The 27,072-nt window shown below is 46.0% G+C and overlaps 3 protein-coding genes and 1 long non-coding RNA gene across 4 annotated transcripts in view; 3 read left to right on the top strand and 1 right to left on the bottom strand.

Moving 5' to 3' along the window:
• LOC311002558 (monoacylglycerol lipase ABHD2) overlaps positions 1-4,986 on the top strand; it is a 37,020-nt gene extending 32,034 nt beyond the window's left edge. The window contains exon 12 of the mRNA XM_083993958.1: positions 3,583-4,986. Coding sequence (XP_083850084.1) covers positions 3,583-3,788 — 206 coding nt within the window. The 3' untranslated portion in view covers positions 3,789-4,986. The remainder of the gene's footprint in view (positions 1-3,582) is intronic.
• Positions 1-27,072, top strand: part of dtwd1 (DTW domain containing 1) — a 376,654-nt gene that overhangs the window by 263,610 nt on the left and 85,972 nt on the right. The window lies entirely within an intron of this gene.
• LOC311007793 overlaps positions 7,256-27,072 on the top strand; it is a 34,169-nt gene continuing 14,352 nt past the window's right edge. Inside the window, exon 1 of the long non-coding RNA XR_014596438.1 lies at positions 7,256-7,423. This is a non-coding gene — a long non-coding RNA (uncharacterized lncRNA). The remainder of the gene's footprint in view (positions 7,424-27,072) is intronic.
• Positions 9,149-27,072, bottom strand: part of rlbp1a (retinaldehyde binding protein 1a) — a 25,666-nt gene continuing 7,742 nt past the window's right edge. The window contains exons 4-7 of the mRNA XM_084001114.1: positions 17,847-18,025; positions 11,099-11,257; positions 10,872-10,982; positions 9,149-9,697 (exon numbers count right to left, since the gene is read on the bottom strand). Of these exons, the coding sequence (XP_083857240.1) occupies positions 9,551-9,697; positions 10,872-10,982; positions 11,099-11,257; positions 17,847-18,025 (596 nt within the window). The 3' untranslated portion in view covers positions 9,149-9,550. The remainder of the gene's footprint in view (positions 9,698-10,871; positions 10,983-11,098; positions 11,258-17,846; positions 18,026-27,072) is intronic.

Here is a 27,072-nt window from a genome sequence, read left to right as displayed (position 1 = left end):
TGAAGTTGAGGTAGAGGCTGAAGTTGGAGGTTGAGGTAAAGGTTGAGGTAGAGGCTGAAGTTGGAAGTTGAGGTAGAGGCTGAAGTTGGAGGTTGAGGTAAAGGTTGAGGTAGAGGCTGAAGTTGGAGGTTGAGGTAAAGGCTGAAGTTGGAGGTTGAGGTAGAGGCTGAAGTTGGAAGTTGAGGTAGAGGCTGAAGTTGGAGGTTGAGGTAGAGGCTGAAGTTGGAGGTTGAGGTAGAGGCTGAAGTTGGAGGTTGAGGTAAAGGTTGAGGTAGAGGCTGAAGTTGGAAGTTGAGGTAGAGGCTGAAGTTGGAGGTTGAGGTAAAGGTTGAGGTAGAGGCTGAAGTTGGAGGTTGAGGTAGAGGCTGAAGTTGGAGGTTGAGGTAGAGGCTGAAGTTGGAAGTTGAGGTAGAGGCTGAAGTTGGAGGTTGAGGTAGAGGCTGAAGTTGGAAGTTGAGGTAGAGGCTGAAGTTGGAAGTTGAGGTAGAGGCTGAAGTTGGAAGTTGAGGTAGAGGCTGAAGTTGGAGGTTGAGGTAGAGGCTGAAGTTGGAGGTTGAGGTAGAGGCTGAAGTTGGAAGTTGAGGTAGAGGCTGAAGTTGGAGGTTGAGGTAGAGGCTGAAGTTGGAAGTTGAGGTAGAGGCTGAAGTTGGAAGTTGAGGTAGAGGCTGAAGTTGGAAGTTGAGGTAGAGGCTGAAGTTGGAGGTTGAGGTAGAGGCTGAAGTTGGAGGTTGAGGTAGAGGCTGAAGTTGGAAGTTGAGGTAGAGGCTGAAGTTGGAGGTTGAGGTAGAGGCTGAAGTTGGAAGTTGAGGTAGAGGCTGAAGTTGAGGTAGAGGTTGAGGTAGAGGCTGAAGTTGAGGTAGAGGTTGAGGTAGAGGCTGAAGTTGGAGGTTGAGGTAGAGGCTGAAGTTGAGGTAGAGGCTGAAGTTGAGGTAGAGGTTGAGGTAGAGGCTGAAGTTGGAGGTTGAGGTAAAGGTTGAGGTAGAGGCTGAAGTTGGAGGTTGAGGTAGAGGCTGAAGTTGGAGATTGAGGTAAAGGTTGAGGTAGAGGCTGAAGTTGGAGGTTGAGGTAGAGGCTGAAGTTGGAGGTTGAGGTAGAGGCTGAAGTTGGAAGTTGAGGTAGAGGCTGAAGTTGAGGTAGAGGCTGAAGTTGGAGGTTGAGGTAGAGGCTGAAGTTGGAGGTTGAGGTAAAGGCTGAAGTTGGAGGTTGAGGTAGAGGCTGAAGTTGGAGGTTGAGGTAAAGGTTGAGGTAGAGGCTGAAGTTGGAAGTTGAGGTAGAGGCTGAAGTTGGAGGTTGAGGTAGAGGCGGAAGTTGAGGTAGAGGTTGAGGTAGAGGCTGAAGTTGGAGGTTGAGGTAAAGGTTGAGGTAGAGGCTGAAGTTGAGGTAGAGGCTGAAGTTGGAGGTTGAGGTATCAAGGCTGAAGTTGAGGTAGAGGCTGAAGTTGGAGGTTGAGGTATCAAGGCTGAAGTTGAGGTAGAGGCTGAAGTTGGAGGTTGAGGTAGAGGCTGAAGTTGGAGGTTGAGGTAGAGGCTGAAGTTGGAGGTTGAGGTAGAGGTAGAGGCTGAAGTTGGAGGTTGAGGTAGAGGCTGAAGTTGGAGGTTGAGGTAGAGGCTGTAGTTGGAGGTTGAGGTAGAGGTAGAGGCTGAAGTTGGAGGTTGAGGTAGAGGTTGAGGTAAAGGTTGAGGTAGAGGCTGAAGTTGGAGGTTGAGGTAAAGGTTGAGGTAGAGGCTGAAGTTGGAAGTTGAGGTAGAGGCTGAAGTTGGAGGTTGAGGTAGAGGCTGAAGTTGGAAGTTGAGGTAGAGGCTGAAGTTGGAGGTTGAGGTAGAGGCTGGAGGTTGAGGTAGAGGCTGAAGTTGAGGTAGAGGTTGAGGTAGAGGCTGAAGTTGGAGGTTGAGGTAAAGGTTGAGGTAGAGGCTGAAGTTGAGGTAGAGGCTGAGGTTGAGGTAAAGGTTGAGGTAGAGGCTGAAGTTGAGGTAGAGGCTGAAGTTGGAGGTTGAGGTATCTAGGCTGAAGTTGAGGTAGAGGCTGAAGTTGGAGGTTGAGGTAGAGGCTGAAGTTGGAGGTTGAGGTAGAGGTAGAGGCTGAAGTTGGAGGTTGAGGTAGAGGCTGAAGTTGGAGGTTGAGGTAGAGGCTGAAGTTGGAGGTTGAGGTAGAGGCTGTAGTTGGAGGTTGAGGTAGAGGTAGAGGCTGAAGTTGGAGGTTGAGGTAGAGGCTGAAGTTGGAGGTTGAGGTAGAGGCTGAAGTTGGAAGTTGAGGTAGAGGCTGAAGTTGGAGGTTGAGGTAGAGGCTGAAGTTGGAGGTTGAGGTTGAGGTAGAGGCTGAAGTTGGAAGTTAAGGTAAAGGCTGAAGTTGGAGGTTGAGGTAAAGGCTGAAGTTGGAAGTTGAGGTAGAGGCTGAAGTTGAGGTAGAGGCTGAAGTTGGAGGTTGAGGTAAAGGCTGAAGTTGGAGGTTGAGGTAGAGGCTGAAGTTGGAAGTTGAGGTAGAGGCTGAAGTTGGAAGTTGAGGTAGAGGCTGAAGTTGGAGGTTGAGGTAGAGGCTGAAGTTGGAGGTTGAGGTAAAGGCTGAAGTTGGAGGTTGAGGTAGAGGCTGAAGTTGGAGGTTGAGGTAGAGGCTGAAGTTGGAGGTTGAGGTAAAGGCTGAAGTTGGAGGTTGAGGTAAAGGCTGAAGTTGGAGGTTGAGGTAAAGGCTGAAGTTGGAAGTTGAGGTAAAGGCTGAAGTTGGAAGTTGAGGTAAAGGCTGAAGTTGGAAGTTGAGGTAGAGGCTGAAGTTGGAGGTTGAGGTAGAGGCTGAAGTTGGAGGTTGAGGTAATGGCTGAAGTTGGAAGTTGAGATAGAGGCTGAAGTTGGAGGTTGAGGTAGAGGCTGAAGTTGGAAGTTGAGGTAAAGGCTGAAGTTGGAGGTTGAGGTAGAGGCTGAAGTTGGAGGTTGAGGTAAAGGCTGAAGTTGGAGGTTGAGGTAAAGGCTGAAGTTGGAGGTTGAGGTAAAGGCTGAAGTTGGAGGTTGAGGTAGAGGCTGAAGTTGGAGGTTGAGGTAAAGGCTGAAGTTGGAGGTTGAGGTAAAGGCTGAAGTTGGAGGTTGAGGTAAAGGCTGAAGTTGGAAGTTGAGGTAAAGGCTGAAGTTGGAAGTTGAGGTAAAGGCTGAAGTTGGAAGTTGAGGTAGAGGCTGAAGTTGGAGGTTGAGGTAGAGGCTGAAGTTGGAGGTTGAGGTAGAGGCTGAAGTTGGAGGTTGAGGTAATGGCTGAAGTTGGAAGTTGAGGTAGAGGCTGAAGTTGGAGGTTGAGGTAGAGGCTGAAGTTGGAGGTTGAGATAGAGGCTGAAGTTGGAGGTTGAGGTAAAGGCTGAAGTTGGAGGTTGAGGTAATGGCTGAAGTTGGAAGTTGAGATAGAGGCTGAAGTTGGAGGTTGAGGTAGAGGCTGAGTCCTGCTCTCATCGCCCGTCAGAGTCATACATGTGTTGGTGCTCAGATAGTGATGAGTGTTGCCTGGTTACCGTGAGTTGCCTGGTTACCGTGTCTCCCTTGGTTACCGCGTGTTGCCTGGTTACCGTGTCTCCCTTGGTCACCGTGTGTGTGTCGTGTCTCCCTGCAGCCAAGAAGCAGAACGTGGTCTTCGCGCTCACGCTGCACGGCGGTCACCTGGGCTTCTTCGAGGGCGCCGTTCTCTTCCCGCAGCCGCTCACCTGGATGGACAAGGTGATCGTCGGCTACGCCAACGCCATCGCCATGTGGGAGAAGACCAAGCCGCCGTGCCACCGCGGGCTGAGGCCGCCGTGCAGCGAGGAGCGGGCCGCCTAGACCGGCTCAGACCGGCTCGGACCGGTCTGCGGCCGCCGTGCAGCGAGGAGAAGACCGCCTAGATCTGATCTGATCTGATCCAGCAGCACCGAGGAGACCTGAACTGAACCTAAACTGCTGTTTGTCTCTCTGCCTCCTCCTCTGGTGCTGCTCTCCTCCACACCTACTCCTCTACTCCTCCCACTCCTCCTCCTCCTCTACTCCTCTCCTCCTCTTCCTCCTCCTCTTCCTCCTCCTCCTCTTCATCATCACCGTCACCTTACAGGATGTGAAGGAACAAAAACAACAAACTGCCTTTGTGCTCGTTTTCCCTCGCGAGAACTTTGATTCAGACCAAGAACACTTTGTTTCTTTACGTTTACCACGATCACCATGACGACCACGACGACCACGATCACCACGACGACCACGACGACTCTGAGCTCATGGAGGCGTTGAGCCGGCGTTGACAGGAAAGTGAGAGCGTTTTAGATCCAGAGATAAAACCAGAGCACGAGAACGAGAACAAGAAGCTCTAACGACAGCAGAGCTGCAGCTGCACCGAGCTGCTCGTCGTCGCCACGGCCACGTCGGCCACTTCGCCCGTCACAACGTTGCTCTGTCGTTCCGTAGAAAAACGATGACGGTGGAATATTCCCAGTATTCCCAGTATTCCCGGCCGGTGACATCATCCTGGCACTTGAAATTAAAAGTGTTTTGTGCTGAACAGACGTGACCAAGGACCAACACACACACACTTGGTCGCATTCTCTCACTTTGATCCAATGCACTTTAACCCTTTATTTCCTCACCTCCAGTTGAACTCTGACGGAGAGGAAAACCGGACGGAGCGACGAGCAGAAGTTAGATGACTCGGATGTTCCCGTGTGGTTGGCGTCGGTGTCTCTGTCCTCTAACGCAGCACAGACGCTAACGCAGCACAGACGCTAACACAGCACAGACGCTAACGCAGCACAGACGCTAACGCAGCACGGACGCTAACGCAGCACGGACGCTAACGCAGCACGGACGCTAACACAGCACAGACGCTAACACAGCACAGACGCTAACCTGGAGTAAAATCTTGGTTTTCACAACTTGCACTCACCTCGCCAACCTCACTGTGCGCTCACCTCGACGCTCTCACCTCGACGCGCGCTTGCCTCGACGCGCGCACGCCTCGACGCGCGCTTGCCTCGACGCGCGCACGCCTCGACGCTCGCACCTCGACGCTCGCACCTCGACGCTCGCACCTCGACGCGCCCTCACCTCGACGCGCGCTCACCTCAACGCGCTCGCACCTCGACGCGCTCGCACTTCGATGTGCGCACGCCTCGACGCTCTCACCTCGACGCGCGCGCTCACCTTGACGCGCGCTCACCTCGACGCGCGCTCACCTCGACGTGCTCTCACCTCGACGCGCCCTCACCTCGATGTGCTCTCGCCTCGACGCTCTCACCTCGACGCGCCCTCACTTCGATGTGCGCACGCCTCGACGCTCTTGCACCTCGACGCGCGCACGCCTCGACATGCACTCACCTCGACGTGCTCTCACCTCGCCGTGCTCTCACCTCGCCGTGCGCTCACCTCGCCATGCTCTCACCTCGCCGTGCACTCACCTCGACGTGCGCTCACCTCGACGCGCTTGCACCTCGACGCGCTCTCACCTCGACGCTCTCGCACCTCGACGCGCGCACGCCTCGACGCGCTCTCACCTCGACGCGCTCTCACCTCGCCGTGCTCTCACCTCGCCGTGCACTCACCTCGACGTGCTCTCACCTCGCCGTGCTCTCACCTCGCCGTGCTCTCACCTCGCCGTGCGCTCCTCGCCGTGCTCGCACCTCGCCGACCTCACCGTGTGCTCAGAGATGTAACGACCAATCAAAGAAACTCTAACACTAACATCTAATGGGACTGAGTGTAAACTGGAACTTGTAGTTTGGCTCAGAGTCGTCGAGGCCGAGTGGGACTCGGTAGATTTCTGTCATCCTGCTTCATCTAAACCACAGATCGTTGCTGCCACATCTGTTGCCAGGGAAACCAAACTACAACTCACTTCACCACCTGGTTTCAGTTGATTCTAAAAAGCAGATGATTGATGACACCAGCACAAACACACTTTCTGCTGTTAGAGCTCTTTCTATTCTTTTTAAGACTTGCCCCCCCCCCTCCCCCCAACTTTGCACAAAATGCAGGTTTAGATGTTTTATTATTTTGATGTATGTTTCTTTTCTGGTCAATTGTTGTTGTTGTTATTAATATTAATATTATTATTTTTGTATTTTGTATTGTTATGAAACCTCTTGTGTTTAATGTGCAAATGCATCAGAGTGTTGATGCCACTTCTGATCAACTGAAACCAAAACTACTTCACTTTAACGACACGGGGGAAAACGTCAAATAACTCTATAAAGATAGTGAATATTGAAATATTGGAGGGACCAGGGATAAAATAAAGGCAATAACCAATCAGGACGATTCTGTGTAACAGGACACGATGTGGGATCGACATGTGTATTACTGTGCTGATATGAAAATGAGCTCTTCTGTATTTATCTTAACCCCAGTGCTTCAAACATTGTTTTCTTTTTAAACTCGTGGGCTCAGATTTAATTTGTTTAGAAACTGAGGAAGTTGAATATCGACCTCAAGTTACTGAAAATCGGTGAATCCAGAAACGTGTGTTGGGTTTGGGGGGTGAGTTCTTCTTAAAACGATGTTTCAGTTGAAATCGTAGCGACATAATGAAGCTGAGATGAGTCCACGCATTGTTAACTACAGTAACATTGTACAGAAGAACAAGTGGTGAGCGCACACTGTCACACAACAAGATACTAGTACTGGACACTGGTTGTTTCTGTTGGAGAAAAGCACTGGTGTGTGTGGTCCAATTATGTGAGGAAATATGGTTATTGTGTTCCAAAATAAATTATTTTCTCAAGAGAAAACCAGTTTCCTTTTTATGTTTGGATGTTTCTTCGAACCTCTTAAGTATAAATGTAACTGAATCTGTTCTGTGTTTGTAATAACGTGGCTAAATACCAGTCTATAGGATTATTGGTTAACTCCGCCCCCTAGTGGCGTTTGCATTTAGTTTCTGTTTGGTGACGGTGAAGATACAGAGACACGAGAATCCTCAGATCGATGGTTTTCTTCTTGGTTTCTGTCGTTATCATCCTGCACTACAGGTGAATAGGGTTAAAAATCTAACTAACAGGTATCACCATGAAACTTCCCAAGTTCATCACTCACATTAACATTTTTTGTATTACAAGTTTTGTCAAATGTTATGTTTAAATATGTAAATGAGGCAATATCTAATTAAATATGCGCTAATTTGCATACATTTCCAGAACAGAAATCTGAACAATGGATGAAGCTACTATGTTTTATTGTGTTGACATATTAGAGTCTTTAGTTTTTCCAGAGGAGGATTGTGGATATCTCTTTTCATCACTCTGTAAATGAGAAAATACTGTCACCAGCCCTAAAACATCTAATGTCTCCATGTTTTTTGTACTAAAATGTTGTATAAATGAGGCTGTGAATGATATATCAACAATCCCCTCTGTAAAAACCTTCAGAATATAGAAAGGGATCAAAGTGGAAGGTTTGGTGTCTGGAAGTGCTGCTGAAGTGGAGATTTCTAGAGAGGAGTCTGAGTCTGAAAAACTCTTTCTGAGAAAACGGCAGTAAATTTGCATAAAAGTTTATACGCTTGGAGGGGGTGGATTTGTCAGCGTATCGATTAAAGTCCAACTCCCGCGAACCTTTTTGGTCATTTTAAAACCAGCTCATTAGCAATGCACCTCTGGAGGGTGGGCGGAGACTGCGCTGCTCTGCACCCGCCCAGCCACCTCCTCGCACCCCACCCCCCCACTCGCTGACAGCTGGACATTGTACAATTACAGATTCAGCGCGTTTAGCGTAAAACTCCACACTGGGATTCGATCCCAGACTGGAGCATAGTCCTTGCTCACGGTGCAAGCTGCTCTACCAGGTGAGCTATACCTGTTATACCTTAACAGCTACACCGAGCTGTCAAGCCTTTCACCTCTGAGCCAGATGCAGAGTGGGGCGGGAGCTTGTAGCACTAGTGCCCTCCCCTGGAGCTGTGACACGTCAGCTCCAGTCTTCCTGAAACGGCCAGTTTGAGTCTGCCATTGGTTCACAGCAGTTTGAAGGCAGAAAAACTCAGAAATGCAATTTTGCACTTCCTATGTAGGAAGTGCAAAATGTGCTCTAACACAAGAGAAATGCCACAGGAACATGTGAAAAGCTCAAAAAACATGATTTTCACGGGAGGGGGTCTTTAAAGGAAATGCGAGTTTTTGTTGTGGAAACAGATGATGTGAACTGAGGCAGAGTTTGTGGGTGAAGCTGCTGGACTTCACCCAGCGACGTTCAAACAAATGGAGAACAACGCGGTGTCCCAGCTCTCCTCTCTGCACCCCGCGACACAAACGCGCTCCGTAACCCATAATCTTTTGTTTGTGTAGTCTTAACCGTCATAAACACACGCCGTAACATCGTTATTCGTTATGTAACGTTTTCCACCGCTCCATTTAATGATTTTTCACCGGCTTCGTATGTAAACAGATGCACATGGAGGAGAGGAGCAGAACCAAAACAGCGGAAAAGCGAGCGGACTGTCACAGTTCCCTACTGTCTTTCTGTGTAAATATCTCATGTTACAACATGAAAACCTGAGGCTTCTAGTGCGGCCTATATAATATACAGTATTTTCTTTTAACATGTAGCTGGTGCAGCTTATACAGGTGCGTCTATAGTCCGGAAAGTACGTAAATTGTCCATGATGTTGAGTGTCAGCTGAGTGTCAACTGTTGTCATGGATACATTCACGCTCTCTTATGACGTAATCTCACGGCGCACTCCTCCTAATCGCAAAACACTAATGAATGGAAACGGTCATAAATTTGCTTTGCTTTTTGCGCATTTTTACAAAATCCGCTTTTAAATTCGATACGACTTGGATGGAAACCCAACTATTGTTATTGTCAATCCTACTTTTAGGATTTGTTGCTATGATACAAAGGAATGACATCATTGTTGAGGAGAGAGAGCTTTACAATGACACCTGACATGACATGGCTCAGACTAACTCCTGGTGAGTTTATTAGGAGAAATCTACTGATGAAAGACAAAATAAAGTAAAATAAAAACCTTAATGTAATAAAGAAGACATGTTAAAGAAGCAAAAATAGCCCTAAATCTCAGAACTGATCATCATGTTTTTGCCTCTAGTGTCTCATTGGTGTAAAGCTGAAAAAACAGGAAGACACGTGAACATAACAATTACTACGACAGACACACAAAAAACTATTTTATTGAACATTTTCCGGTCGGATGCAGATCGGATTTCTGCGGACGTTTACATCAGGCATCTGAGTGGAGGAACATAAGCAAGGCTGTTTCCATGGCAACACATCGGCAGGCGTGAAGGCGAAGGCACCAGAACTTTCTATATATTAAGACAAATCATTTTCAAGGCATCGAACCTTCAAACCAAACTCTGACATCATCACACGACCGACGCTCTCGTCTTGGACAGTAACAATCAGAAGACGAAGAGCAACACAACTTAAACTAAAAACACAATCATGAACCTTCAGTTATTCTCTCTAGAGTCTCTAAACTTCCTTTTCTCATGTTACTCGTCATCTGCCAACGCTCCACTGCTCCTAACACTACGTACGTCTGTTGGCTCATAGAACTGCCTGAACAATAATAATCATAATAAGAGTAAAGGACACCACGACTCTTCAGAGAGCCGTGTCCTCCGAGCCGAAGATGCGGGTGCCGATGGCCTGGCAGTCGGAGACCGGAGCTTTCCCGTCGAAATCCGCCGGCAGGATGTCGGCGTCGAACTCCTTCAGGTAGTTGTCCAGCTCGTCGCCGTGAACGAAGACCTGAGGAGAGACGCAACTCGTTCAGATGAGACAGAGAGACACAAAATCACAGTTGTTTGGAGCGTTGTAAAAGGTTTGACAGCAGAAATGATCTGTAGGAAGTTGAAGGATTAAAACCTGGGTGGACAACCTGGTCAACTGGCTGCTGGAAAGCTACAGGGGACAAAACCCCTTTCTGGGGTCATTCTGCTGCTGGTGAAATGATGTAAATGCAAATATTTAGGTACTACAATGGCATAAATAGTCATACAACTATAACATTTGGCAGAGAGTATCTTGACACATAGGGGGAGGCAGGAAAAAAAGATTCTGGGGTTTGTTGCAACTTGATTTTAAGATATCACCCTCAACATCCCAAAAAAGACAAAAAAAAAGTACTGTTCGCCTGACAAATTCTCATGAAAATTATTATTTTTCAGCACTTTATGGAGAATATCTATGCCTAACATGTATATAGAAAACTTCCTTAATTCATAAGCTTCCATTAGAGTCCCAGATAGCCTTTCTATCTCCAAAGCCACTTGTCTTCTCTATCTATCTGTTCACTTAGAGGAGACCAGAAATAGAATGTTTTCTGATCAGGCCAGTTAACATGTAGTTTTTCACAACAGGTGTTGCATTGTTTGGAGACAGCCTGTAGCTTTCCAGTAGCTAGTAGAAAGGCTATCTTGGACTCAAATGGAAGCTTATGAATTAAGGAAGTTTTCTATATACATGTTAGGCATAGATATTCTCCATAAAGTGCTGCAAAATAATCATTTTCATGAGAAAACAGTACTTTTTTTTTTTTGGTCTTTTTTGGGATGTTGAGGGTGATATCTTAAAATGGAGTTACAACAAACCCCAGAATCTTTTTTTCATGCCTCCCCCTATGTGTCAAGATACTCTCTGCCAAATGTTATAGTTGTATGACTATTTATACCATTGTAGTAGCTAAATATTTGCATTTACATCATTTCTCCAGCAGAATGACCCCAGAAAGGGGTTTTGGCCCCTGTAGCTTTCCAGCAGCTAGTTGACCGGGTTGTCCACCCAGGTTTTAATCCTTCAAGGTCCTACAGATCATTTCTGGTGTCAAACCTTTTACAACGCTCCGTGTCTGTTCTTTTGCTTTGCCCCCTGGGTAAGAGAAGAAAAGAAGAAAAGAAGATATAATAGTGTAAAGTGGTCGTACCCTCTCCAGCAGTTTGCTCTTCATGAAGGGCTTGACCACGTTGTAGGTGGTGGTGAAGTACCACGGCTGGTGGGTCACGTGCACGGCCTTGAACCGCGCCGGGAACGAGTCCTGCAGACAGAAGACACACAGAGAGAGAAGACGGGATGAAGCCGAGTGTCGATCCTCCACGTCGTCACCTTCTCTCAGGTCTTCTCCTCCTCCTCCGACCGACTCGTCGCTCTGACCTGCAGCATGTCCACCATCTTCTTCAGCTCGGCCGGTTTGATTCCCGCCGCGTGCTGCATGGTGAAGCCGCTGAAGTTCTCAACCAGCACGAAGCCGTTGATCTGAGTCTCTTCGTTCTCCAGAAGCTTCTCCAGGATCACACAGTAGGCTCTCAGGATCTACACACACACACACACACACACACACACACACACACACACACACACACACACACACACACACACACACACACACACACACACGTCTGTTTGTTTTGTTTCTATTTTTCTTTTAAATTTGCTCATTTACATTTGGGTCCGGACTATTTCCTGGGGGGAAGCAGCTGCTCTCTTCAGTTACACACTGTTGACATGACCTTTCAACATTAAAGGGATAGTTCAACATTTTGTCAAATTGGCCCATTGTCATAATCCCTATAGTCATAGCAGTAGGTTCGTTACCTTTAATTGTAATAATAATCAATGAATCAACTAATAATCAACTCTGTTATACGTAATAAATTCTCACAATGAACATCAATATTAGAGCTCTGTACAGCAACCATCCCATAACAGTCAGTGTGTAACAGAATAACCACAACAAGCTTCACTCAAGTGGTGAAACTGAGAACAATAACAATCTTACACCATTTTCTTTATTTACTAGTCAGAACTATGGGATGTTTGCTGCACAGAGTTGATTCACTTGTTGCTTCAGGTGCGTTCACACCGGGCCTCTTATCTTTGTCGCTCGTAATCGCCCATTTGTTGTTTGTTGTTGCTATATCGCTCAGCTGCAGTCGCTCGTCAGTCAGTTAGGGTTAGGGGTCAGTTCTCTCTGATGACATCATCATGTCTCTCTGATGACATCATCACGCCCGCCGCCACCACCGGCCTATTACAGCAGCCAATCAGCGCTGAGCGGCGAGGAGCCACTGACGACCAGAGAAATGACGTCGACTCTTTTCACCTGAGTAAATATTCACTCAACCGCCCGTTTGCATCGATATGAAAACTCGTCGCCAGAGAAACGAGGTGTGAATGCACCTTTAGTCAGACGTTAGTGTTTGTAGCTCTGTACAGGGAACATAGAAGTGGTTAAGAGCTTTTCACAGTGATTGACATCACCACAGGTCAATGACCATCAGGGACAGCGGTCACCAACTGTATTTGTTGAAGGGCCAGAATCTTTCTCAACAGACACCTCGGGGGTCGAGACTGAAATCAAATTCACCTTTCTGCCTAATAATTTATTTGTTTATATTCTATTTTACCTGTAAGCTCATAATTTTATTTTATATTTATACATATCTTTGGTGTTTGGTATGATATAAAAAGAAACATCTTGACAGCTGGACTTTCAGATCCTCTGCTGACTTGTCCTGTGGTTTTCAGCCTAAATATGAAAGGAAGCTGACGATCAGTTCTGATGATACGAGTCATTAGTCAGTAGTCAGTATCCTGAGTCGTCAGTTTCTCTTCTATAAAACACATTCTACATGTCAGAGGCGACGTTTCTCCACACGGACCGAGCTCAGTGGGAAACAGGAGAGACACAGGCCGAGGGGGAACCGGGACAATTCACCCTCGGGGATAAATAAAGTTTTTTCAATTGAATTGAATTGAACACCGGAGGGAGAAGCAGGTCCGTTTCCTTATCTTTACTTCAATGTTTTTTTTTTATATACATATATATATATAGATTTTTTTTTTATATATATATACATGGTAAGCATAAACTCTTTGCATATTTATATATATTTTTATTTTTATTTTCCCCTGGCACAACAGTATTGTTCTGTACATAAACAGAATGGAACTCTGCTACTTACAGGACCCGTTCGGCTGAACTGCTGCTACTCAAAGTTCCTCGAGTCTTTACGAGTATTGGCGAGACTGCTTTTTGTTATGACGCCCCTATAGCTCTCTGAACGCGTTACAGCACATCCTGAGACTGGACGCGCTCCCTTCACTCAGTGAGTTTAGGTACTTGGTCATGAATAACTGTGTTTCCATTTGTAACTGTGTCAGATGATTGTGAATGAATGAATTGAATTTATATTTATTAACGTGTCGTGCACCAATTAAGGCGCCCAGCCTATAAGGGCTTATACAAGACACAATATCATCACATCCAGACACCAAACAAAATAATCAGAGCAAAACCAAACAAAAACAAACAAAAACAAAAACAGAAACCACATGGAGTTCACATAAATAATTCACCTCTTCTTTTTGACCAGGCATTTTTCATGAAAGTAGCTATAGTAAAGACTTCTTTTCTGAAGAACCATTCCAACTTCACCTCATCATCAACCCAAAACAACTCCGGTTTCACATTTTGCATTTTCTGAAACAAAAACTGCCTGGCTTCGTCATATAACGGACAATGAAACACAAAATGCAGTTCATCCTCAATTACATTTAAATTACATAATGTGCAGAGTCTTTCATCCTCAGGTACTGAGTTAAACCGACCAACTTCTATTGCCAGAGGGAGAATCCCAGCCCTCAACTGGGCACATAGAGATCTCTTGGATCTATCTAATGGCAAAGTCACATAGGGTTCTGAGCAATATACATTTTTCAATTGGCAATAGGTTCTGAGCTTTGGTTTAAGCCAGATATCATTAGCCCATTTTTCTTTATACTCAAGAAATAACTTATGTTTCACAAAATTAACATTACAACGCAAACCATTAGTGAAAATATGTTGTTGATCAGCCTCGCTGAAGATAGCTTTCATGTCACGATACCAAGGATAGTCATGTGTTTTATCCCAGTTAAATACTTTTTTGGCTATTCTATCCTCTGGCATAGAAGACAAGCGATTCCAAAGCCTAAGCATTTCCCCTTTCTGTTTAATCAAACAGGGTTCCCAGCCCATGTCACCCTGGAGAGCCAGAGCAGGAGTAAATTTATGCACACCTAGAAAACAACGAATAGCTCGGCTTTGAATAGCATTCACCCTGGATGATTCTTTACTTCCCCATATTCCTGCTGCATATAAAAGAATCGGAGAAACACAGGCATCATAGAGCTTGGAGAAGGTAGCATACCCTAGGTTTTTACACTTCTTCATTTTACTTATAATAGAGCCTAATGCTCTACCTGCTGTATCAGTAAGTGTATTAATACCTTCTTCAAACTTAAAATATTCATCCAGGTTGAAGCCAAGATATCTGTAAACACTGGTATAACATATTTTCTTAACTCCCACATTAAAATTAAAAGAACTTCTGTTTACTCCATATTTTCTGAAATGTATAACTTGAGTTTTACCTTGATTAACTGACATCCTCCACTTCCAGCACCAATTATTAACAATATCTAACAGGGACTGCAATTCCTCCTCCCTCTCTGCCAGGATAACAATATCATCTGCATACAAAAGTAAATTTAGTTTCATATCCCCAATTTGCACCCCCGTGTCTTCATTCTTAATTTGCTGGGCTAAATCATTTATAAACAAGGAGAAGAGGGTAGGAGAGAGAACATCTCCCTGCTTGACTCCCACTGGAGTAGAGAACCATCCTGTCCTCATATCATTCAACTGCACACATGCAACTGGATTTTTATATAAAACTTTAACAGCTTGGTAAAATAAGCCATCTACACCTGCTGAAATAAGTTTATATTCCAGCAAATCTCTATGAACACAATCGAAAGCTTTCTGGAAATCAATAAAACAAACAAAAGTAGACTTCCCTTCAGAAATTCTGGCTCTAATAACAGTACTCAGAGTGTAGATATGATCTAGACAGGATCTATGTTTTCTAAAGCCATTCTGCTCCTCCACTAAAATATTTTCAGTCTCTAGATATTGAGACAGCCTGGCGTTTAGAATATTAGAAAATAATTTGTAAACTGTACTCAAAAGGCTAATTCCTCTATAGTTAAGAGGGACCCTAGGGTCATTTTTGGTTGACTTTGGGATTGGTTTGATGAGTGATTTGTACCATTCAGAGGGAACTATACCTGATGTAAAATAGACTTGCAGAAGATGAGTAAGGAACTGTAACAGTTTTGGTGATTTCAGTACTTCGTTGGAGAGAGACTCAATGCCAGGAGCTTTTCTCAGTTTAGCGCACTCAACAGCTTTACGAACCTCCTCAGATGTAATATCAGAATTTAATAACTGATTGGGCTTATAATTTGCCAGCTCAAACTTCTTTTCCCCGGACTTTTTTTCCCCACGAATAAATTCCAAGAAAGTATCATCAAAATCACCCATGTTATTTTTGCCAGAAAATAGAACAGTAAAATCCTTCTCCCACTTGTTAAGCACTAAATCAGCTTTATGTTCAAGATCACCATTTTCCAGCAAAATTTCCATTGGAATTTTTAAATCTTTCCTAGGACCCAGTTTATTAATTTCTCTCCAGAAGAGCTGAGGATTTTTAATTTGCAAATGCTCTAAATTGAGAGCTAAGCCGCGATCAAATCTTCGTTTATAAAATCGTAGCTTTTTATCAAAAAGCTCCTGGCAATGTTTAAATTCCCTTTTAAGAGCTTCTTTCTGCAAATGACTTTTATTTTTAAGGAATCTCCTCTTGGCAACTTTTAAATTTTTCCATAACTTATCTAATTCACCATTCCAAAAAGGCTTGTTTTTCTTACATACATTTTTCTTCTTCTCACCAGTATTCCCCGTGCAAGAGTTTTTCACACATTTATCCATCTCTTTATACAACAAATCACAAAATTGTCCATATAATCTGTCAATATTATCCTGGGTTTTCTGACAAAGTAAAAGGTCATCTATTAGCTGTTTCAAAGCCAGACAGCACAGATCAGAGGACAAAAATGTTGAAGGAAAATTCCTGGGTCTTTTACATAGAGCCACCTCCAAATGAGGGGTAGACTTGTCAAAATCATAGCTGAAATTAGCCAAAAATTTTAAATAAAGCAGAGAGTGATCTGGTAATCTACATTTATCACCCAACAGACCCATACAGTCAGGCCCCACATTTTCAGCAAGTTCGTGAGAAGGTAACACCTCAAAATCGACACATGTATTAAAACAGTCATGAGTTGTTATAATATAGTCCACAACTGCCTTCCCCTTCGTTGAAACAGAGGTGAAATTGTCCTTTGCAGGAGACAGTCTGCCATTTAAGACACAACATTTAGAGTCTTTCAGCAATTCAAGCAAACTTTCCCCATGATTATTAAACCCCATATCTAATACTGTCCTTGGTACAATGCCATCTATGTCTGTGATACAGTCCTCCTTATCAGAAATACGACCATTCAAATCACCACACACATAAACCGCATCATAGTTTATAGAGTACAGCTGCGCCAACAGGTGACTGAAAAAACCCACAGAGTCCCTCCCTCTCGTCGATCCCTCTGGAGGCAAATAACATGAGAAAATAACAAAAACATACTCTGTGAAACGATGAACAAAACGCAATCCAATCATACCATCAATGGTTTTGTCCACAATGTCCACTTTATAATCTTCAAAAACAGTGTTTTTAACAAAGATCCCGACTCCCCCAGAAGCTCTCGGGGCTCTAATATGAGTGTTCCTATTATGGCCAAACCAGGTATAGCCCTCCAGACAAATAACGGGACATAATAAGTGTGTTTCATGCACGTCCAGACTTTCTCTAATATCCTTTGTAATTTTCTCCATCTGTTTTTTCATTGATTCCATGTTGTCTTCCGCCAGCTTCCTCATTGTGTCACGCAAAGTGTCCACTTTTTTATTCAGCTGTGTTTCAAGCGCTGTTTGCATTGTAGCCATCCCCTCGTGAACAGCTTGGAACTCATCTTGTAAATTAATATCAGAGTTCTGTTTTGACCGAAGTGCCGTCGCCATAGTCTCAGATTTGGTTTGCCGGTCTACGGCCAGCCCAGACTTTTCAACACGTTCTCAGCTACAAAACGTCCTTAATAGTAAATATTTGCTTTTACCATTTGTGTTTTTCTGTTGTCTTTTTAAGGGTTTTGTAGAGTTTTTGTCTGATTTCTGCTCGATGCTCTGTTAAGCGTGTTCTCTGGCGTCTGACGTCACCGGAAGCTGGTGTGATTGTGTTTCTTGTTTCTTGTTAACTGTATATTGGTTGTAATCACTTCAAATGACTGTAACCACTGTCAATATTTTAACTGCGTTGTAAACTCGACGACATTGAAAATGAGGGCAACCTCAATGTCCCTCGAGAATAAATAAAGGTTATAATAATAATAAAATGTTAATAAAGTTTTTTTTTTAAAAGGTCAGTTTCCTTATCCCAGTGCAGTGACTCACAGGCGCACACAAACAGAGACCGAGAAATATAATATAATAGCTACTATATGTAATATAATAGCTACTATATATAATATAATAGCTACTATATATAATATAACAGCTACTATAATAGCTATAATAGCTACTAATATAATAGCTACTATAATAGCTACTATATATAATATAATAGCTACTATAATAGCTACTATATATAATATAATAGCTACTAATATAATATAATAGCTACTATATATAATATAATAGCTACTATATATAATATAACAGCTACTATAATAGCTATAATACCTTGTTCCTCCGTCTGTGTCTGGTGTTAGGGGGTTAGAGTTAGGGGGTTAGAGTTAGGGGGTTAGGGGGTTAGAGTTAGGGGGTTAGGGGGTTAGAGTTAGGGGGTTAGAGTTAGGGGGTTAGGGGGTTAGAGTTAGGAGGTTAGGGGGTTAGAGTTAGGGGGTTAGAGTTAGGGGGTTAGGGGGTTAGAGTTAGGGGGTTAGGGGGTTGCTCTGCATCTACCTCGTCGAAGGTGATCTCCTCCAGGTCCCAGTTCTGGATGTTGAAGAGCAGGACGACGCGGCCGAACTTGTCTCTGCTGGGCAGCACGACGGGGTAGCCGGCCTCCACGGTGCTGCGGACCGCCTCGGCCGTCAGGTTCTCAAACAGCTCGGGGTACTCCTTCCTGAACCGCACGTAACCTAGAGACACACAGGAGAGTTATTAACTAACTAACCCTAACTAACTAACTAACTAACTAACTAACTAACTAACTAACTAACCCTCCTTCCTGAACCGCACGTAACCTACAGACACACACAGACAGAAGAGTTATTAACTAACCCTAACTAACTAACTAACCCTAACAGCTCGGGGTACTCCTTCCTGAACCGCACGTAACCTAGAGACAGAAGGAGAAGAGTTATTAACTAACTAACTAACTAACTAACCCCCTAACCCTAACAGCTCGGGGTACTCCTTCCTGAAGCGCACGTAGCCTAGAGACACACAGGAGAAGAGTTATTAACTAACTAACTAACTAACTAACTAACTAACTAACTAACTAACTAACTAACTAACTAACTAACTAACCCTCCTTCCTGAACCGCACGTAGCCTACAGACACACAGGAGAAGAGTTATTAACTAACTAACTAACTAACTAACTAACTAACTAACTAACTAACTAACCCTCCTTCCTGAAACGCACGTAGCCTACAGACACACAGGAGAAGAGTTATTAACTAACTAACTAACTAACTAACTAACTAACTAACTAACTAACTAACTAACTAACTAACTAACTAACTAACCCTCCTTCCTGAACCGCACGTAGCCTACAGACACACAGGAGAAGAGTTATTAACTAACTAACTAACTAACTAACTAACTAACTAACTAACTAACTAACTAACTAACTAACTAACTAACTAACTAACTAACTAACTAACTAACTAACTAACTAACTCTCCTTCCTGAACCGCACGTAGCCTAGAGACAGAAGGAGAGTTATTAACTAACTAACTAACTAACTAACTAACTAACTAACTAACTAACTAACTAACTAACTAACTAACTAACCAACCCTCCTTCCTGAACCGCACGTAACCTACAGACACACAGACAGAAGAGTTATTAACTAACTAACCCTAACTAACTAACCCCCTAACCCTAATAACCCTAACAGCTCGGGGTACTCCTTCCTGAACCGCACGTAGCCTAGAGACAGAAGGAGAGTTATTAACTAACTAACTAACCCTAGAGACAGAAGGTTCAACTAGAGTTACTCTAGGACTAAGACTAAACTAGCAGTGAAAAAAAGATTCAGTAAACTTTAATAAAAATAAAAATGACTATTCTTCCAAAAACGAGAAGTAAATAAAACCTCTAAACGTCAGTAAAGTAAAGTAGAGTCAGTAACAGCAGCTTAGTTGTAGTTTTCTTAGAGATGTCTAAAGCTGCAGGAAGAAAACGACTTGGAGTTCGACCCACAGGGAGATAAGAGTGAATGGAACATTATGGGATGGATGCAACTAAGGGGAACAAATTCATCTTCAGAGGTCTGACAGAGGCTTTCTCCTAAAACCTCAACAACTACAACTAAGACTCAATAAAAACTACAACTAAGACTCAATAAAAACTACAACTGAGACTCAATAAAAACTACAACTGAGACTCAATAAAAACTACAACTAAGACTCAATAAAAACTACAACTAAGATGGCAGCTGTGTCGGTGACGTGGTTGGATATCAACCCTGATTGGATGTCGCTTGAAAAGTTCAAATTTTTCAACTTCAAGCGATACAGCGATGACGCGATGGACACTTCATCACTTCATCGCTTCATTGTTGCTCTTATCGCCCGAAACGCGTCGCCCGACGGGCCACCGCGTGTCATCGCGTGTCATCACGTGTCATCGCGTGTCATCACGTGTCATCGCGTGTCATCGCGTGTCATCGCGTGTCATCGCGTGTCATCACGTGTCATCGCGTGTCATCACGTGTCATCGCGTGTCATCACGTGTCATCACGTGTCATCACGTGTCATCACGTGTCATCACGTGTCATCACGTGTCATCGTGTCATCACGTGTCATCGCGTGTCATCGCGTGTCATCACGTGTCATCGCGTGTCATCACGTGTCATCACGTGTCATCACGTGTCATCACGTGTCATCGTGTCATCACGTGTCATCACGTGTCATCACGTGTCATCACGTGTCATCGTGTCATCACGTGTCATCACGTGTCATCACGTGTCATCGTGTCATCACGTGTCATCACGTGTCATCACGTGTCATCACGTGTCATCGTGTCATCACGTGTCATCGTGTCATCACGTGTCATCACGTGTCATCACGTGTCATCACGTGTCATCGTGTCATCACGTGTCATCGTGTCATCACGTGTCATCACGTGTCATCACGTGTCATCGTGTCATCACGTGTCATCACGTGTCATCACGTGTCATCACGTGTCATCACGTGTCATCACGTGTCATCACGTGTCATCGTGTCATCACGTGTCATCGCGTGTCATCGCGTGTCATCACGTGTCATCACGTGTCATCACGTGTCATCACGTGTCATCGTGTCATCACGTGTCATCGCGTGTCATCGCGTGTCATCACGTGTCATCACGTGTCATCGCGTGTCATCGTGTCATCACGTGTCATCACGTGTCATCACGTGTCATCGTGTCATCACGTGTCATCACGTGTCATCACGTGTCATCACGTGTCATCGTGTCATCACGTGTCATCACGTGTCATCACGTGTCATCGTGTCATCACGTGTCATCACGTGTCATCACGTGTCATCGTGTCATCACGTGTCATCACGTGTCATCACGTGTCATCACGTGTCATCGTGTCATCACGTGTCATCACGTGTCATCGTGTCATCACGTGTCATAACGTGTCATCACGTGTCATCGTGTCATCACGTGTCATCACGTGTCATCGTGTCATCACGTGTCATCACGTGTCATCACGTGTCATCGTGTCATCACGTGTCATAACGTGTCATCACGTGTCATCGTGTCATCACGTGTCATCGTGTCATCACGTGTCATCACGTGTCATCACGTGTCATCACGTGTCATCACGTGTCATCGTGTCATCACGTGTCATCGCGTGTCATCGCGTGTCATCACGTGTCATCACGTGTCATCGCGTGTCATCGTGTCATCACGTGTCATCACGTGTCATCACGTGTCATCGTGTCATCACGTGTCATCACGTGTCATCACGTGTCATCACGTGTCATCGTGTCATCACGTGTCATCACGTGTCATCGTGTCATCACGTGTCATCACGTGTCATCGTGTCATCACGTGTCATCACGTGTCATCACGTGTCATCACGTGTCATCGTGTCATCACGTGTCATCACGTGTCATCACGTGTCATCACGTGTCATCGTGTCATCACGTGTCATCGCGTGTCATCACGTGTCATCGTGTCATCACGTGTCATCACGTGTCATCACGTGTCATCGTGTCATCACGTGTCATCACGTGTCATCACGTGTCATCGTGTCATCACGTGTCATCACGTGTCATCGTGTCATCACGTGTCATCACGTGTCATCACGTGTCATCGTGTCATCACGTGTCATCACGTGTCATCACGTGTCATCACGTGTCATCACGTGTCATCGTGTCATCACGTGTCATCGCGTGTCATCGCGTGTCATCACGTGTCATCACGTGTCATCGCGTGTCATCGTGTCATCACGTGTCATCACGTGTCATCACGTGTCATCGTGTCATCACGTGTCATCACGTGTCATCACGTGTCATCACGTGTCATCGTGTCATCACGTGTCATCACGTGTCATCACGTGTCATCGTGTCATCACGTGTCATCACGTGTCATCACGTGTCATCGTGTCATCACGTGTCATCACGTGTCATCACGTGTCATCACGTGTCATCGTGTCATCACGTGTCATCACGTGTCATCGTGTCATCACGTGTCATAACGTGTCATCACGTGTCATCGTGTCATCACGTGTCATCACGTGTCATCGTGTCATCACGTGTCATCACGTGTCATCACGTGTCATCGTGTCATCACGTGTCATAACGTGTCATCACGTGTCATCGTGTCATCACGTGTCATCACGTGTCATCGTGTCATCACGTGTCATCGTGTCATCACGTGTCATCACGTGTCATCACGTGTCATCGTGTCATCACGTGTCATCACGTGTCATCACGTGTCATCACGTGTCATCACGTGTCATCGTGTCATCACGTGTCATCGCGTGTCATCGCGTGTCATCACGTGTCATCACGTGTCATCGTGTCATCACGTGTCATCACGTGTCATCACGTGTCATCACGTGTCATCACGTGTCATCGTGTCATCACGTGTCATCGCGTGTCATCGCGTGTCATCACGTGTCATCACGTGTCATCGCGTGTCATCGTGTCATCACGTGTCATCACGTGTCATCACGTGTCATCGTGTCATCACGTGTCATCACGTGTCATCACGTGTCATCACGTGTCATCGTGTCATCACGTGTCATCACGTGTCATCACGTGTCATCACGTGTCATCGTGTCATCACGTGTCATAACGTGTCATCACGTGTCATCGTGTCATCACGTGTCATCACGTGTCATCGTGTCATCACGTGTCATCACGTGTCATCACGTGTCATCGTGTCATCACGTGTCATAACGTGTCATCACGTGTCATCGTGTCATCACGTGTCATCACGTGTCATCGTGTCATCACGTGTCATCGTGTCATCACGTGTCATCACGTGTCATCACGTGTCATCGTGTCATCACGTGTCATCACGTGTCATCACGTGTCATCACGTGTCATCACGTGTCATCGTGTCATCACGTGTCATCGCGTGTCATCGCGTGTCATCACGTGTCATCACGTGTCATCGCGTGTCATCGTGTCATCACGTGTCATCACGTGTCATCACGTGTCATCGTGTCATCACGTGTCATCACGTGTCATCACGTGTCATCACGTGTCATCGTGTCATCACGTGTCATCACGTGTCATCGTGTCATCACGTGTCATCACGTGTCATCACGTGTCATCGTGTCATCACGTGTCATCACGTGTCATCACGTGTCATCACGTGTCATCGTGTCATCACGTGTCATCACGTGTCATCACGTGTCATCACGTGTCATCGTGTCATCACGTGTCATCGCGTGTCATCACGTGTCATCGTGTCATCACGTGTCATCACGTGTCATCACGTGTCATCACGTGTCATCACGTGTCATCACGTGTCATCACGTGTCATCGTGTCATCACGTGTCATCACGTGTCATCGTGTCATCACGTGTCATAACGTGTCATCACGTGTCATCACGTGTCATCGTGTCATCACGTGTCATCGTGTCATCACGTGTCATCACGTGTCATCACGTGTCATCGTGTCATCACGTGTCATCACGTGTCATCACGTGTCATCACGTGTCATCGTGTCATCACGTGTCATCACGTGTCATCGTGTCATCACGTGTCATCACGTGTCATCACGTGTCATCGTGTCATCACGTGTCATCACGTGTCATCACGTGTCATCACGTGTCATCGTGTCATCACGTGTCATCGTGTCATCACGTGTCATCGCGTGTCATCGCGTGTCATCACGTGTCATCACGTGTCATCGCGTGTCATCGTGTCATCACGTGTCATCACGTGTCATCACGTGTCATCGTGTCATCACGTGTCATCACGTGTCATCACGTGTCATCACGTGTCATCGTGTCATCACGTGTCATCACGTGTCATCGTGTCATCACGTGTCATCACGTGTCATCACGTGTCATCGTGTCATCACGTGTCATCACGTGTCATCGTGTCATCACGTGTCATCGCGTGTCATCGCGTGTCATCACGTGTCATCACGTGTCATCGCGTGTCATCGTGTCATCACGTGTCATCACGTGTCATCGTGTCATCACGTGTCATCACGTGTCATCGTGTCATCACGTGTCATCACGTGTCATCACGTGTCATCACGTGTCATCGCGTGTCATCGCGTGTCATCACGTGTCATCACGTGTCATCACGTGTCATCGTGTCATCACGTGTCATCACGTGTCATCACGTGTCATCACGTGTCATCGTGTCATCACTTGTCATCACGTGTCATCACGTGTCATCGTGTCATCACGTGTCATCACGTGTCATCACGTGTCATCACGTGTCATCACGTGTCATCGTGTCATCACGTGTCATCACGTGTCATCGTGTCATCACGTGTCATAACGTGTCATCACGTGTCATCGTGTCATCACGTGTCATCACGTGTCATCGTGTCATCACGTGTCATCACGTGTCATCACGTGTCATCGTGTCATCACGTGTCATAACGTGTCATCACGTGTCATCGTGTCATCACGTGTCATCACGTGTCATCGTGTCATCACGTGTCATCACGTGTCATCACGTGTCATCGTGTCATCACGTGTCATCACGTGTCATCACGTGTCATCACGTGTCATCGTGTCATCACGTGTCATCGCGTGTCATCGCGTGTCATCACGTGTCATCACGTGTCATCGCGTGTCATCGTGTCATCACGTGTCATTACGTGTCATCACGTGTCATCACGTGTCATCGTGTCATCACGTGTCATCACGTGTCATCACGTGTCATCACGTGTCATCGTGTCATCACGTGTCATCACGTGTCATCGTGTCATCACGTGTCATCACGTGTCATCACGTGTCATCGTGTCATCACGTGTCATCACGTGTCATCGCGTGTCATCACGTGTCATCGTGTCATCACGTGTCATCACGTGTCATCACGTGTCATCACGTGTCATCACGTGTCATCGTGTCATCACGTGTCATCACGTGTCATCGTGTCATCACGTGTCATCACGTGTCATCGTGTCATCACGTGTCATCACGTGTCATCACGTGTCATCGTGTCATCACGTGTCATCACGTGTCATCACGTGTCATCGTGTCATCACGTGTCATCACGTGTCATCGTGTCATCACGTGTCATCACGTGTCATCACGTGTCATCGTGTCATCACGTGTCATCACGTGTCATCACGTGTCATCGTGTCATCACGTGTCATCGCGTGTCATCGCGTGTAATCACGTGTCATCACGTGTCATCGCGTGTCATCGTGTCATCACGTGTCATCACGTGTCATCACGTGTCATCGTGTCATCACGTGTCATCACGTGTCATCACGTGTCATCACGTGTCATCGTGTCATCACGTGTCATCACGTGTCATCACGTGTCATCGTGTCATCACGTGTCATCACGTGTCATCACGTGTCATCACGTGTCATCACGTGTCATCACGTGTCATCGTGTCATCACGTGTCATCGCGTGTCATCACGTGTCATCGCGTGTCATCACGTGTCATCGCGTGTCATCACGTGTCATCACGTGTCATCACGTGTCATCACGTGTCATCGTGTCATCACGTGTCATCGCGTGTCATCGCGTGTCATCGCGTGTCATCGCGTGTCATCGCGTGTCATCGTGTCATCGCGTGTCATCACGTGTCATCACGTGTCATCACGTGTCATCGTGTCATCACGTGTCATCACGTGTCATCACGTGTCATCACGTGTCATCGTGTCATCACGTGTCATCACGTGTCATCACGTGTCATCACGTGTCATCACGTGTCATCGTGTCATCACGTGTCATCGCGTGTCATCACGTGTCATCGTGTCATCACGTGTCATCACGTGTCATCACGTGTCATCGTGTCATCACGTGTCATCACGTGTCATCGTGTCATCACGTGTCATCACGTGTCATCACGTGTCATCGTGTCATCACGTGTCATCACGTGTCATCGTGTCATCACGTGTCATCACGTGTCATCACGTGTCATCGTGTCATCACGTGTCATCACGTGTCATCACGTGTCATCGTGTCATCACGTGTCATCACGTGTCATCACGTGTCATCACGTGTCATCACGTGTCATCACGTGTCATCACGTGTCATCGTGTCATCACGTGTCATCGCGTGTCATCACGTGTCATCACGTGTCATCGCGTGTCATCGTGTCATCACGTGTCATCACGTGTCATCACGTGTCATCGTGTCATCACGTGTCATCACGTGTCATCACGTGTCATCACGTGTCATCGTGTCATCACGTGTCATCACGTGTCATCACGTGTCATCGTGTCATCACGTGTCATCACGTGTCATCACGTGTCATCACGTGTCATCACGTGTCATCGTGTCATCACGTGTCATCACGTGTCATCGTGTCATCACGTGTCATAACGTGTCATCACGTGTCATCGTGTCATCACGTGTCATCACGTGTCATCGTGTCATCACGTGTCATCGTGTCATCACGTGTCATCACGTGTCATCACGTGTCATCGTGTCATCACGTGTCATCACGTGTCATCACGTGTCATCACGTGTCATCACGTGTCATCGTGTCATCACGTGTCATCGCGTGTCATCGCGTGTCATCACGTGTCATCACGTGTCATCGCGTGTCATCGTGTCATCACGTGTCATCACGTGTCATCACGTGTCATCACGTGTCATCACGTGTCATCACGTGTCATCACGTGTCATCGTGTCATCACGTGTCATCGCGTGTCATCGCGTGTCATCACGTGTCATCACGTGTCATCGCGTGTCATCGTGTCATCGTGTCATCACGTGTCATCGCGTGTCATCGTGTCATCACGTGTCATCACGTGTCATCGTGTCATCACGTGTCATCACGTGTCATCGTGTCATCACGTGTCATCATGTGTCATCACGTGTCATCACGTGTCATCGCGTGTCATCGCGTGTCATCACGTGTCATCACGTGTCATCACGTGTCATCGTGTCATCACGTGTCATCACGTGTCATCACGTGTCATCACGTGTCATCGTGTCATCACGTGTCATCACGTGTCATCACGTGTCATCGTGTCATCACGTGTCATCACGTGTCATCACGTGTCATCACGTGTCATCACGTGTCATCGTGTCATCACGTGTCATCACGTGTCATCGTGTCATCACGTGTCATAACGTGTCATCACGTGTCATCGTGTCATCACGTGTCATCACGTGTCATCGTGTCATCACGTGTCATCACGTGTCATCACGTGTCATCGTGTCATCACGTGTCATCACGTGTCATCGTGTCATCACGTGTCATCACGTGTCATCGTGTCATCACGTGTCATCACGTGTCATCACGTGTCATCGTGTCATCACGTGTCATCACGTGTCATCACGTGTCATCGTGTCATCACG

Source organism: Trachurus trachurus (assembly GCF_905171665.1).
Source record: "Trachurus trachurus genome assembly, chromosome: 3".
Lineage (NCBI taxonomy): Eukaryota > Metazoa > Chordata > Actinopteri > Carangiformes > Carangidae > Trachurus > Trachurus trachurus.
Note: the sequence above shows the minus strand (reverse complement) of the source record. Positions and strands in the feature narration are given on the sequence as shown.